The 14932-nt window shown below is 42.2% G+C and overlaps 1 protein-coding gene across 2 annotated transcripts in view; it reads right to left on the reverse strand.

The window, feature by feature from the left end:
- The window catches only part of SMIM14 (small integral membrane protein 14), a 144576-nt gene that overhangs the window by 113041 nt on the left and 16603 nt on the right, over positions 1 to 14932 (reverse strand). Inside the window, exon 2 of one of the 2 annotated variants that reach the window (XM_059887645.1) lies at positions 4439 to 9154. The exons of the other annotated variant lie outside the window; for it this stretch is intronic. Within the exon in view, the coding sequence (XP_059743628.1) occupies positions 4632 to 6128 (1497 nt within the window). The 5' untranslated portion in view covers positions 6129 to 9154 and the 3' untranslated portion in view covers positions 4439 to 4631. Of the gene's footprint in view, positions 1 to 4438; positions 9155 to 14932 lie in introns of those variants that run through there. 2 annotated transcript variants of the gene reach the window in all.

The following is a 14932-nucleotide window of genomic DNA, read 5'->3' on the forward strand; positions in this document are numbered from 1 at the left end:
TGAATGTCCTATTTGTTTTCTAAGACTTCCAATTTCTTTGCTGAAACTTTGTATTTTTCAATTTGTTTCAAGTGTGCTTATAGTTAGGCTTCCCAGGTGGCACTAGTGGTAAAGAACCTGCTTGCCAGTGCGGGAGACATAAGAGACCCAGGTTCGAATCCTGGGTCAGGAAGATCTCCTGGATGAAGGAAATGTCAACCCACTCCAGTATTCTTGCCTGGAGAATCCCATGGACAGAAGAACCTGATGGGCTACAGTCCATGGGCTTGCAAAGAGTCAGACATAACTAAAGCAACTTAGCGAATACACAAACACACATACTACTTATAATTGCAATGGCAAGCTGCTTTATCTGTGTCACCTTAGTGTTGGCATTTGCTAATTGTCTTTTTCTCATTTGCTTTGAGGTTTTCTTTTTTTGGTATGGTGAGTGATTTTTTATTGAAATCTAGACATTTGGGATATTATGATAAGAATTTAGGTCTTATTTTGTTGCTGTTGTTTAGTTGCTAAGTCATGTCCGACTCTTTTTCAACCCCATAGACTGAAGCCTGCCAGGCTCCTCTGTCCATGGGATTCCCCAGGCAAGAATACTGGAGTGGGTTGCCATTTCCTTCCCCAAGGGATCTTCCTGACCCAGGGATCGAATCTGTCTCCTGCATTGGCAGGTAGATTCTTTACCACTGAACCACCTGGGAAGCCCAGGTCTTATCTAGGTCTTGCATTTTAGCAAGCCTCCTCTGACACTGCTCTGGTGAGTAAAGGGGGCAGGGATTGCTACCTCATCACTGCCAGGTGCGGGTGGAAGTCTGGGTTCTCCTCTCTTCTTCCCTGGAGGAAGGGACATTTTGTTACTGTTGAATGAGGGTAGGAGTTCTGGCTCCCTCCGTGGCCCCTGCCAGCTCTGTGGAGGAGTGCACTGTTACCAATAAAGTGGTGAAAGTCCTGACTGTCTACTAGGCTTACTCTGACATCACTGGGCAAGGAGGAGGAGGTGTGCCTTGGGTGTGGATGAATGTCCTGGTTCCCCATATGGTCTCCGTTGACACCTGGAGTTGGAGGATCCAGTGCTCTTCCGCACTAAGCAGAGATGAAAGTCATGGCTCTCCATTTGGTTTTCTCTGTTACTACCCTGACAAGGACTTTGGGATGACTCATTACAGCCTGGAAAGAGTGGAAGTCTTGGCTCCCCATCAGGCCTTTGTGGGAGATTGTGTGGGTGGAGCCACAGTGTTTTTTCTGTGATATTTGCCTAAAGTAGAGAAATAATTGTTTAAAGGTTTTTGTCTTGCTAGGCTGCCCCTTTCCTAGTCCTTTGGCTAGAGAGAGCAAGTTTTTCCTGGGGCCTTTTTTTTTTCTGTCTGTAATCATTGGTGTGTCCAGCTGCTGGCTTCTCCAGTATTCAGTCTGGAATACATTCGGTGAAAATGAAACCCAAGGAGCTTACCATTATATTCCTCCCTGGGTCCTGACATCTTTAGTTGGTTTGCTGAGCTTCCCTGATGGCTCAGACGGTAAAGCGTCTGCCTACAATTCGGGAGACCTGGCTTTAATCCCTGGGTCGGGAAGATCTCCTGGATGAAGGAAATGTCAACCCACTCCAGTATTCTTGCCTGGAAAATCCCATGGATGGAGGAAACTGGTAGGCTACAGTCCATGGGGTCACAAAGAGTTGGCAACTACTGAACGACTTCACACACACACACACACACACACACACACACACTCCTCTATACTTCTTAGAATCTCCTTATATTTTATTTTATATAGAATATCCAGAGATTTTAGTTGCATTTAGTGGAAGGAATAAGTACATCTGTTCCATTCTCCTTGGAAGTAGAAGTTTTTGCTAGATTTTAAATTTTCATAACAATCCTATAAGGTAACTACAGTTATAGCCATTTCAGATGAGGGAGCTGAAATATAGAGAGGTTAAGTTATTTGTCCAAGATCACACAGATACTAAGTGGGGAGGTGAGGCTCAAACTGTAGTAATCTTGTTTCAGAGCCCATGACCATGTGAGTTTATGACAGACATTTATTTATTCATCACTTCATTCACAGACTGTTCACAGTATGATACTGTAATGGTGGTTTCAGTGCAGTGTGAAAATATATAGACCATAACTACAAACATGTTTATATCCAAGATAAAGAGGAAGTTGTGTGAGATCCATTTGCTGGAACATGAATGCCAATTGGGCAGTTTAAAATGTCTGGGCACTTGAATTAGATTTCCCTGGTTGTACTAAATGGGACAAGTGAGTTAGGCACTTTTTGTGGCCTTGTTAATGTTTTCCCATCAATGCTGATTCAAGAAGATTATCGTTCTGTCAGTAGACCAATGATTTAACTCATGTACAGTGGTGAGGAGTGGGAATTTTATTCAGATAGGGCTGGGTTGTTATTTGGTCCAAACCTGAGCTTTTTCTTTTTATCAAACCAACAATTTTTGAATTTCCAATAATGTTTTTCCTTTTCTGAGGTCAATTGTTTGGACCTTCCCTAGCTAGTTTTTCTACGTTTTCATTTGAGGAAATATCCTTATGGACAATGACAGGGATCTGGCTCCTGCTGGTCCCTTCAAGGGCAGCATTCCTTGAGGAAATAACAGCAAGGTGATTTGCCTTAGCTTACAGAGAATCAAGGTTAGAATTCTCTGAAACGTTAGTAATTAGTATTTACAATCCTATTAGGTAACTACAAGTTAAAGAGGCAGGTAAAAGTATTGCATCCGATAATTCCTGAACATAGAGGTCATTTTAATTTTTGTTAGTAAGTATTTTGAAAGTAAGGAAGCCAATTGCTTCCAGCTCATTCCCAAATCATGAGCTCTGAAAACATATCAATATATATACTGGCAGTTTTATCCTTTGCTAAAGTTCAAGTCCATGTAAGAGCCTACAGTTCATCATGTTGGGTTGAAGTAGCCACAGGTAAAAATGCTGCCTCAGAAACATCAAAGGAGTTGCAACAGCAAACCCAGCATAATATTTGCCATCAGGATAGTTTAAACAAGAACCATCAGTGAACCATAATGTTAAAGTCAGCTTTAACTACAAGAGTTTCTTATAGATCATTATGAGGAGTCAGGAGGTGCTCCATCAGCCTTAAGCAATTCTTCACAACTGCTTCATCAGGACAAAGGGGAAAGTAGTAGCAAGGTTAAGGTTGCTAAAAGATCTATGTGAGGAGTGGTTAACAAAAGGACTTCACAGGAGGTAATGTGGTTGACTGCGAATTGTTGAGTGAAGACAGTTCAGTAGAACTTCTATAGCATTTCGTACAAAACTGGTTAAAGGGAATCCCACAATGTTTTTCTAGGTCTTAAATCAAAAGAGCAGTGGCTGTAATCATTCCAAGGTAATGGGGGAGGTATCTGCGTGTTCCGTCTGGCTACTTATAATACCCTATGGGTTGAGACTTTCCTGGTGGTACAATGAATAAGAATCGGTCTGCCAAAGCAGGGGACAGGGGTTTGATCTCCAGTCTGGGAAGATTCCACATGCCTTGAAGCAACGAAGCCCATTGGCCACACAAAGACGCCACAACTACAGAAACTCCATGCATAGCAACTAAGACTCAGCACGGCCAATAAGTAAATATTTTAAAAATAAATTAGTTGTGATGATTAAAAATATTAAAAAAAATTTTTTTTAATACGCTATGGGTTAATAATGGTCTGTATATTTTTGGGTGAGTACCCCAAGTATACAAAAAGGAAAAGAGAACTCTGATATTTAGGCTACCCCGAGCAGGTGGGTTCATCAAGCTCTCCTTTAAGGTCTTGAAGGTAATATTGTCCCATTCTTTCCATAAAATGGGGTCCAGGTTGTTATTGTTTAGTAAAATATACACAGGGTTCGCCATAAGGCAGAAATTTGAAATGCAATTTCAGCAATAACCAAATAGCTCAAGAAAACCTTGCAGTTGGCATTTAGTTTTGAGTTTTAGGACACTTAGAACACCATGAAGTCTATCTGGATCTAGATATAGTCCTTGTTTTGATCAGATACCCTTACTTTCAAACTGTGTTTGGGCAAAACGTGGTTTTTGGCGATCTTATGCCCCTTTAAAGCTAAAAATTGTATATTATTTTTTTAAGGTTAAAGATGTTAGTATATGAATGCTGCCTTCCTGTGAGGAGGCTTGAGAAGAAGAGCTAATTACCCACATAGTACAACAAAGCACGGCCTCTTGAGAATTTTGTATCATTCAAATCAGCCTTCATGATTTTGGGGACATAACGACTCTCAGTAAAACCCTGAGGCATCCTCTTCAGGTGAATTGTTTTTCTTCCCAAGCAAAAGCAAAAGGGTATTGGCTAGCTTCATCAACTGAAATACTAAAGAATGTACTGCATAAATCAATTACAGTAGAGAATATACATCCCATGGGAATGGAAGTTAGTAACTTATCAGGCTTGTAAACAATGGGGTGTCAATAATGATGCTGTTTATTGCTTGAATGTCCTGGACAAACCTCTACCCTCAGCGCTTAGGTTTTCTTACTGGTAAATTTAAAGTGTTAGAGAGTCTAGTACAAGGAATTATGAGGTCTTGAGCCTTCAAATATTCTATTATGGGTTTTGTGCCTGGATGAGATCAGAGCAGATCAGATCAGTTGCTCAGTCATGTCCGACTCTTCGAGACCCCATGAATCGCAGCACACCAGGCCTCCCTGTCCATCACCAACTCCCGGAGTTCACCCAGACTCATGTCCATCGAGTCACTGATGCCATCCAGCCATCTCATCATCTGTCCTCCCCTTCTCCTCCTGCCCCCAATCCCTCCCAGCATCAGAGTCTTTTCCAATGAGTCAACTCTTCGCATGAGGTGGCCAAAGTACTGGAGTTTCAGCTTTAGCGTCATTCCTTCCAAAGGAACCCCAGGGCTGATCTCCTTCAGAATGGACTGGTTGGATCTCCTTGCAGTCCAAGGGACTCTCAAGAGTCTTCTCCAACACCACAGTTCAAAAGCATCAATTCTTCGGCACTCAGCCTTCTTCACAGGCCAACTCTCACATCCATACATGACCACAGGAAAAACCATAGCCTTGACTAGACGGACCTTTGTTGGCAAAGTAATGTCTCTGCTTTTCAATATGCTATCTAGGTTGGCCATAACTTTCCTTCCAAGGAGTAAGCATCTTTTAATTTCATGGCTGCAGTCACCATCTGCAGTGATTTTGGAACCCAGAAAAATAAAGTCTGACACTGTTTCCACTGTTTCCCTATCTATTTCCCATGAAGTGGTGGGACCGGATGCCATGATCTTCGTTTTCTGAATGTTGAGCTTTAAGCCAACTTTTTCACTCTCCACTTTCACTTTCATCAAGAGGCTTTTTAGTTCCTCTTCCCTTTCTGCCTTAAGGATGGTGTCATCTGCATATCTGAGGTTATTGATATTTCTCCTGGCAATCTTGATTCCAGCTTGTGCTTCTTCCAGTCCAGCATTTCTCATGATGTACTCTGCATAGAAGTTAAATAAGCAGGGTGACAATATACAGCCTTGATGTACTCCTTTTCCTATTTGGAACCAGTCTGCTATTCCATGTCCAGTTCTAACTGTTGCTTCCTGACCTGCATACAGATTTCTCAAGAGGCAGATCAGGTGGTCTGGTATTCCCATCTCTTTCAGAATTTTCCACAGTTTATTGTGATCCACACAGTCAAAGGCTTTGGCATTGTCAATAGAGCAGAAATAGATGTTTTTCTGGAACTCTCTTGCTTTTTCCATGATCCAGTGGATGTTGGCAATTTGATCTCTGGTTCCTCTGCCTTTTCTAAAACCAGCTTGAACATCAGGAAGTTCACGGTTCACATATTGCTGAAGCCTGGCTTGGAGAATTTTGAGCATTACTTTACTAGCGTGTGAGATGAGTGCAATTGTGTGGTAGTTTGAACATTCTTTGGCATTGCCTTTCTTTGGGATTGGAATGAAAACTGACCTTTTCCAGTCCTGTGGCCACTGCTGAGTATTCCAAATTTGCTGGCATATTGAGTGCAGGAAGGGCTCATTTACACATAAAGTATTAATTCTGGTAAGAGGTTTTGAGGGATCTATTTGAATCTTAATGAGAGGGGAGCTATGTAAATTTTGCCAACAGCAGCTAGAAATTTTGCCCATTAGGATTGGGTTTCCAGAATCTGTTCTAGTGTCATCAGAGATGGAGCAAATAAAAAATGTCAAAGTATGGTTTGATTCACCTAGTGGGTTATTTCGACAACTACTGTCAAATTCTAGAGTTAGTTCACCCTTTCAGGAGAGAGAAAATTCTGGCACAATATTTCTCTAAGAAGTCTCAGCGTAATAAATGGGTAAGGGTGGAGAAGGTAGGAGAAAAGGGTGTGTATCTCACAAAGGGGCTAAACAAATTGGAACGGGTTCAGAGGCAGGAACTCTTGAGAAGAGATCACCACTATTTGAACTGTTTTAGTACTCTGAGGCAGGGGCTGTTTTATAGCGGTGGGTTCAAGCATCAAAAGTGTGGCTCCAGGGGTCAGTTTGGACTGGAAGAGATTAATCCCCAGTCTGGAGAAATGTTTCTCCAAGCTAATTAAAAGTGAGGATTGAGAAGAGCCCCTGCTGTTCCTCAGAACTCCATCATGGAGAACTGGGAGGATGTCAGAAATTCTGGTTAGAGGACTGAAGGCCATTAGAGTGCTTATATTTGTAGTACTCTCTTTTCCAATGTCCTGGCTCTTTCCAGCAACAGAAACCAGAAGGGTTCTGTTTTCATTCAGAAGCAAGCCTTCATTTGCTAGAGTTGAAGATAATGAGGTTTGGTGGTCTTTCTTTCAGGTGACTCATCTAGAGTGTGAGAGAGCTGCTTTGACAGATTAACAAAATATGGAGTGGATATAGTTTCCCATTCCATCCTGGTCATTTTTACTACAAGTAAAGGTCCTGTGCTAAGTCACTCAGTCGTGTCCAACTCTTTGCGACCCCAGGGATTGTAGCCCGCCAGGCTCCTGTCCATGGAATTCTCCAGGCAAGAATACTTGAGTGTGTTGCCATTTCTTACTCCAGGGGATCTTCCCAACCCAGGGATCGAACCCAGGGATCGAACCCAGGTCTCCCACTTTGCAGGCAAATTCTTTACTGACTGAGCCACCAGAGAAGCCCAAAGATCCTGGTTTAGCCAACTGATAAACAGAGTTAAAAGCCACCCACATGGAATCAACATCTGGCAGAAGACCAGACTTTTCTTTAAAAATAATCTGAAATCAATTATAATAGTCATGAACAGACTCATCAGATTTTTGCATATGAGCCTGAATTTTGGTCCAGTCAACGGGCTTTGGAAAAGTTCTAGGACTTGCTTGGTGAAGTTGCCTAGAAATTGCCCAAACCTGATTATATAATAAGTTAGCAGACCGTTCTCCTCTCTGTAATTCTAGAGAGCTTCCAGGATTTTCCTAATTAGCAGTTTTTATCTAATTGCTGGGCCTGGCTTTCACAAGTAAGCATATGAACTAGCTCCTGTAAGTCAGAGAAATCAGGTCAATAAGTTTGAATGTCTATGTTAAATTTCTTAACAAATATGTGAGACTCTTCAGTTACTTTGCCAGAATCTTTGTGGCTTGCAGTTCAGTTTTGTCTAGGGAATACAAGAAATTAAGGATTTGGCATTTGGATCCTCGGAAGGCTTAATTTTAAAGTGACAAGTTCAAAGGAAAGGGGAGTAGGAAGAGTTTCAGAGAAAAGTGAAAGTTTGGTGAAAGAATCTGTGTCGGGGTATTTGAGGGAATAGACAAGGTATAGGTGGCATAGCGGAGAAGGCGATGGCACCCCACTCCAGTACTCTTGCCTGGAAAATCCCATGGACGGAGGAGCCCGGTAGGCTGTAGTCCATGGGGTTGCTAGGAGTTGGACATGACTGAGCGGCTTCACTTTCACTTTCATGCATTGGAGAAGGAAATGGCAACCCACTCCAGTATTCTCGCCTGGAGAATCCCAGGGATGGGAGAGCCTGGTGGGCTGCTGTCCATGGGGGTCGCACAGAGTCAGACACGACTGAAGCGACTTAGCAGCAGCAGGTGGCATAGAAATGTTGCAGCAAAGGGAACTCCCTTCTAGGGCCCAAAAGTGGGCTCGTCTAACACTCGGAAATGAATTGTCTGAGGAGAAACATGTGTTGACAAAGCAAGCAATTTTATTGGGAAAGGGCGCCTGGACGGAGAGCAGGAGGGTAAGGGAACCCAGGAGAACTGCTCTGCCATGTGGCTTGAAGTCTCAGGTTTTATGATGGTGATTCTGAGTCAATCATTCTGACTCAGAGTCCTTCCTGGTGGCAGATGCATTGTTCAGCCAAGATGGATGCCTTCGAGAAGGATTCTGGGAGGTGGTTGGACACGTGGTGTCACCTTTTGACCTTTCCCGAATTCTTCCAGTTGGTGGTGGCTTATTAGTTCCGTGTTCCTTACCAGGGCCTCCTGATGTAAAATAACTCATGCAAATGGTTACTATGGTGCCTGGCCAGGGTGGGCGGTTTCAGTCAGTGTGCTTCCCCGAACAACCCCTCCTTGAGAGACTTTATACTCAAGATACTTTTTGGGAATTGGGGTGGAGTTCTCTTTCTTCTGTAACTTCTTTCTGCTCTGTATGGGTGGAGGCCTGCCTACCAGAGCAGAAGTCTCTCTTTACCTGATCTAACTCAAGGTATTCTGTGCCTGAAACTAGCATTTACCCTTGTAAAAACAGCAATTTAGGTTGAAATTGTTGGCCCCTCACAGAGATTAAACAGACAGGGCCAAACAGGAGGCCTAAAAGGATGGTCATCAGTTCAGTTCAGTTGTTCAGTCATGTTCAACTCTTTGTTGCCCCATGGACTGCAGCACGCCAGGCTTTCCTGTCCATCACCAATTCCTGGATCCTGCTCAAACCATGCCTATTGAGTCAGGGATGCCATCCAACCATCTCATCTTCTGTCGTCCTCTTCTCCTCCTGCCTTCAATCTTTCCCATGGCCATCACTGGCCTTAGAAAGAGAAGGCAACATTTGGGGCAAGGGCTGCAGGGTGTATGACTTTCTTCTGATTGGTTGTTGGTTGTGAGCCAATAGAGTGGTGCTCCAGGAATCTTGTGCTCAGCCTGAAGTTACGATCCTCCACTTGGGTGGGGACCCCAGTTCTGCAAAAGAACTCAAAGACACTGTTAAGTGTATTTCTTGAGTAGAAATCAGGACCCTGCCTCAAGGGTGTACCATTATTTTATTGCTCCTCCTCTCTTTCCGTATTCCCTTCCTTCCCTGATCAGCAATTGTTTGAATCTGCCCTTTGGGACTCAGGAAAGGTCAAGGAGGCTGAATGAAGCCTACATCCTACAAACAAGAAACGGAGAACATAGAATGGATCTATACTCCAGAGCCCCACTGAATCCTGCTCAGTTTTAACTCAGGGAACTGGGCAACTATGACTTTGATAACTTCCTGGCAAAATGGGGCATAGGACTGTCTCAATTTGGTGAACCGACACTGAATTAGAAGTATTCCTGAGTTCCAAGTCCTAGATCTGAGTCTTGTATGATTAAAATCTCAATCCCTTGGTCTGGCATTTTGGTGTAACAGACCCAATTAGAAATAATTGGAGGAGTGACAACTAGAAATTAAATAGACAAAACAAATCTCATTTCTTTTCAGAAGAATAGACCTGAAACCCAGTCTGGACGTGGCACTTCAGGGAGACTTGGAGCCAGGTAGCCAGCTGCCTAGTTTTATAAAAAGTAAGGTTGAAGTTACTAGCTGCCAGCAGACATTGTTCTGAGAATGTCTGGTGGTATCCAAGCCTGACACAACTCAGAAAACTCAAGTATTTAGCAATACAAGGTCTAGTCTGAAATTACACCCATAGTATCACCTAGTTATTTCCTTGGATGTCCGAACCATAGCTACTCTATTTTGACTTTTAATTGTAAAATTTTCCTTAATAGCCAAAGCAGATGTCACTATTAACGATGTCATTGTTTCTCTAGGTATGAGAAGACACAAGAACTGGGACCCATAAAATCTTATTCTGAAAAGATCTAACTATCTAAAGGCCTGTTCTGCAGTTTTTCCCAGAGCACAGAGTGCCTCATTCCTGATTTTCACCCTAAACTCTTTTCAGGGGTCTTGAAGGTCAGCAGCTGTAGTGGACATGATTTAACCTTTCTGGAAGTAGATGGCAAGTGTCCCTTTTCAGTTGGCAGGGCCCTTTCTTGGTCATAAACTTGACCATGATTTTGCTGCTAAGCTGCTAAGTCACTTCAGTCGTGTCCGACTCTGTGTGACCCCTTAGACAGCAGCCCACCAGGCTCCCTCGTCCCTGGGATTTTCCAGGCAGAAACACTGGAGTGGGTTGCCATTTCCTTCTCCAATGCATGAAAGTGAAAAGTGAAGTCACTCAGTCATGTCAGACTCTTTGCGACCCCATGGACTGCAGCCTACCAGGCTCCTCCGTCCATGAGGTTTTCCAGGCAAGAGTACTGGAGTGGGGTGCCATTGCCTTCTCCAGACCATGATTTTGAGTGGGGGGCATTTCATGACCATGTCATCCCATGGTGCTGAGAATATTCATTCTCAGGTCTCAGGCAAAGATTCTGTTGACAGGCCACTCAATGTGTTACTGGACTGGGCCATAAAAAAGTATCCAAAGTTCTCTGGACCACCTGTCTTACTAGCTTCTTGGTCCAAGAAAACGTTTCCTCTTGTTGTTTCTTCCCGTATCTAGAGTTATACTGTTATCATCATTGATCTCATATGGAACTACATATTATTTTGTCAGAGGCCTCAGTCACACATTTGGCAGTGTAAGAAATAGCAATTTTGCCTGTAAAACAGGCAAAATACAAATAATATCAGCTAAGTTCAGTTCAGTCACTCTGTCGTGTCCAACTCTTTGTGATCCCATAGACTGCAGTATGCCAGGCTTCCCTGTCCAAATAACATAGCCCAGCAGCATTAGTAAAGTCGTAAGTAAGACTTAAGAACTTCCATTAGATGTAGCCCAGTATATCCCAGGTCATCTGACTTAGTCTATTCTGTACTAAGAATTTTTATCTTCCAGGGAAATTATATACTGGCACTGTCTATAAGGCATATAACCCAGTTTCCTAGTGTTACTAAACTGATAATCCTTCAGTTCAGTTCAGTCGCTCAGTCGTGTCTGACTCTTCGCGACCCGATGAATCGCAGCACACCAGGCCTCCCTGTCCATCACCAACTCCCAGAGTTCACCCACACTCACGTCCATCAAGTTAGTGATGCCATCCAGCCATCTCATCCTCTGTCGTCCCCTTCTCCTCCTGCCCCCAATCCCTCCCAGCATCACAGTCTTTTCCAATGAGTCAACTCTTCACATGAGGTGGCCAAAGTACTAGAGTTTCAGCTTCAGCATCATTCCCTCCAAAGAAATCCCAGGACTGATCTCCTTCAGAATGGACTGGTTGGATCTCCTTGCAGTCCAAGGGACTCTCAAGAGTCTTCTCCAACACCACAGTACAAAAGCATCAATTCTTTGGCGCTCAGCCTTCTTCACAGGCCAACTCTCACATCCATACACGACCACAGGAAAAACCATAGCCTTGACTAGACGGACCTTTGTTGGCAAAGTAATGTCTCTGCTTTTCAATATGCTATCTAGGTTGGCCATAACTTTCCTTCCAAGGAGTAAGCATCTTTTAATTTCATGGCTGCAGTCATCATCTGCAGTGATTTTGGAGCCCAAAAAAGTAAAGTCTGACACTGTTTCCACTGTTTCCCTATCTATTTCCCATGAAGAGATGGGGACCGGCTGCCATGATCTTCGTTTTCTGAATGTTGAGCTTTAAGCCAACTTTTTCACTCTCCACTTTCACTTTCATCAAGAGGCTTTTTAGTTCTCTTCCCTTTCTGCCATAAGGGTGGTGTCATCTGCATATCTGAGGTTATTGATATTTCTCCCGGCAATCTTGATTCCAGCTTGTGTTTCTTCCAGTCCAGCGTTTCTCATGATGTACTCTGCATATAAGTTAAACAAGCAGGGTGATAATATACAGCCTTGACGTACTCCTTTTCCTATTTGGAACCAGTCTGCTGTTCCATGTCTAGTTCTAACTGTTGCTTCCTGACCTGCATACAGATTTCTCACTAGGCAGATCAGGAAGTCTGGCATTCCCATCTCTTTCAGAATTTTCCACAGTTTATTGTGATCCACACAGTCAAAGGCTTTGGCATAGTCAATAAAGCAGAAATAGATGCCTTTCTGGAACTCTCTTACTTTTTTGGTGATCCAGCGGATGTTGGCAATTTGATCTCTGGTTCCTCTGCCTTTTCTAAAACCAGCTTGAACATCAGGAAGTTCATGGTTCACGTATTGCTGAAGCCTGGCTTGCAGAATTTTGGGCATTACTTTACTAGCATGTGAGATAAGTGCAATTGTGCACTGGTTTGAGCATTCTTTGGCATTGCCTTTCTTTGGGATTGGAATGAAAACTGACCTTTTCCAGTCCTGTGGCCACTGCTAAGTTTTCCAAATTTGCTGGCATATTGAGTGCAGCACTTTCACAGCATCATCTTTCAGGATTTGAAAGAGCTTCACTGAAATTCCATCACCTCCACTAGCTTTGTTCATAGTGATGCTTTCTAAGGCCCACTTGACTTCACATTCCAGGATGTCGGGCTCTAGATGAGTGATCATATCATTGTGATTATCTGGGTCATGAAAATCTTTTTTGTACAGTTCTTCTGTGTATTCTTGCCACCTCTTCTTAATATCTTCTGCTTCTGTTAGGTCCATACCATTTCTGTGCTTTATCAAGCCCATCTTTGCATGAAATGTCCCCTTGGTATCTTTAATTTTCTTGAAGAGATCTCTAGTCTTTCCCATTCTGTTGTTTTCCTCTATTTCTTTGCATTGATCACTGAGGAAGGCTTTCTTATCTCTGCTTGCTATTCTTTGGAACTCTGCATTCAGATGCTTATATCTTTCCTTTTCTCCTTTGCTTTTTGCTTCTCTTCTTTTCACAGCTATTTGTAAGGCCTCCCCAGACAGCCATTTTGCTTTTTTGCATTTCTTTTCCATGGGGATGGACTTGATCCCTGTCTCCTGTACAATGTCACGAACCTCATTCCATAGTTATCAGGCACTCTATCTATCAGATCTAGGCCCTTAAATCTATTTCTCACTTCCACTGTATAATCATAAGGGATTTGATTTAGGTCATACCTGAATGGTCTAGTGGTTGTCCCTACCTTCTTCAATTTAAGTCTGAATTTGGTAATAAGGAGTTCATGATCTGAGCCACAGTCAGCTCCTGGTCTTGTTTTTGTTGACTGTATAGAGCTTCTCCATCTTTGGCTGCAAAGAATATAATCAATCTGACTTCAGTGTTGACCATCTGGTGATGTTCATGTGTAGAGTCTTCTCTTGTGTTGTTGGAAGAGGGTGTTTGCTATGACCAGTGCATTTTCTTGGCAAAACTCTATTAGTCTTTGCCCTGCTTCATTCCATATTCCAAGGGCAAATTTGCCTGTTACTCCATGTGTTTCTTGACTTCCTACTTTTGCATTTTGATTATCCTTAGCATGATTTAATTGTTTCCAATATAGAGGAGACTTTCAACCTAAATTACCATAGCCTGGTGTTATCTATATAAATCTATCCCATAATTGAGGGAGATTTTTTCCTTTGTTGAAACTTTGCTGATTGCTGATTGAGCTTGAATAGTAGGAGAAAACTCAAATTTATGGCCAGGGTCAGGAGTAGGCATTATTAATTGGCCAGGTGAGGGGATCTCATCTAGTAATATCCATAGTGATCTGAATATGACTATAATCTTTCTTTTTAAGTAAAGTTTTTCAGGGCCAACTAGTTAGAGCCTTGGAGTAGAGCAATTCACCAAGGTAACCCTAAACTAGACACAGGTAATTGGTCACAAACTCAACAATTGGATTGATTTCTAAGACAAGCATAGGATCAGACCTATGATAGAAAAGCATTTGATTTATATGCAAAGGTATAAAAAGTCAAGAAAACATTATAAATGATTATATGAATCAGGTCCAGCATCTTGGGCAAGCTGTCTATCTCTGATGTTGTCATCTTCTTGTCCTAGTGTAGTGTAGTTTCTCTTCTGTTTGCGAGTTATTTTAAGGTGAGATCAGGTCAGCTGTTCTCTCTATAGACCAGTCCAGGGTAGGGGCCTTTGGAAGTGGGAATTAATCTAAGAGTCAATTTCCCTGTGCATTAGCTAGTTAAGAGTATTTGATAAAAGGTCCTTCCATCCAGGTCGGAAACAGTCTCTTAAATTATGTCTTTTTTCAGTCCTGGTTGTAAGTCATGAGGCATCTGATATTTATCCAAAGATAGATTACTGAGATGAGCTTCAGAAACAAGCTTAGGGTGGTTTTAAAGAATTTAATTAAACTTTACATTAATACCACACAACAGCAAAGAACTATCCAGGAAATGAATCTTACTAGATACAGACCTCCACTAACAAACTTAGATTTAACATTTATTGAAACATCTTTTTCTCCCTAAAATTACCCTTATTTTTATCAAATATAACCAAATTAAGACTAGTTTGTTTGCGAAATAGTTCTGCTCTCAATAAATTTGGCCTGATAATTTATATAATCATAACTTATAGACTTTTTGCTTTGTTGAAACTTTTATAGAGTCTCAGACTGACCCTTTAAAATAAAACAGGGGTGGGAAAGTCATGCCAAAGGCTTATCACAGATTTCACCTAACAATCCTAGGTGAATTTTTCCCTTTTCAAGGTCTCAAAAATTCCATGAGATTTCTGTACCTGTTAGTGAGATAACCTTCCTAACTCATCTGATAAAGTTACTGGAAACCTAAGAATTTTCAATCTCTGGAGGAGTCAAATAGAAATTATAATTTTTAAAATTTGTTTATAATGTATAATTTTACCAAATTACTGTCATAATTAGTTTGAGGGGAAGGT

Source organism: Bos taurus, chromosome 6 (assembly GCF_002263795.3).
Source record: "Bos taurus isolate L1 Dominette 01449 registration number 42190680 breed Hereford chromosome 6, ARS-UCD2.0, whole genome shotgun sequence".
Lineage (NCBI taxonomy): Eukaryota > Metazoa > Chordata > Mammalia > Artiodactyla > Bovidae > Bos > Bos taurus.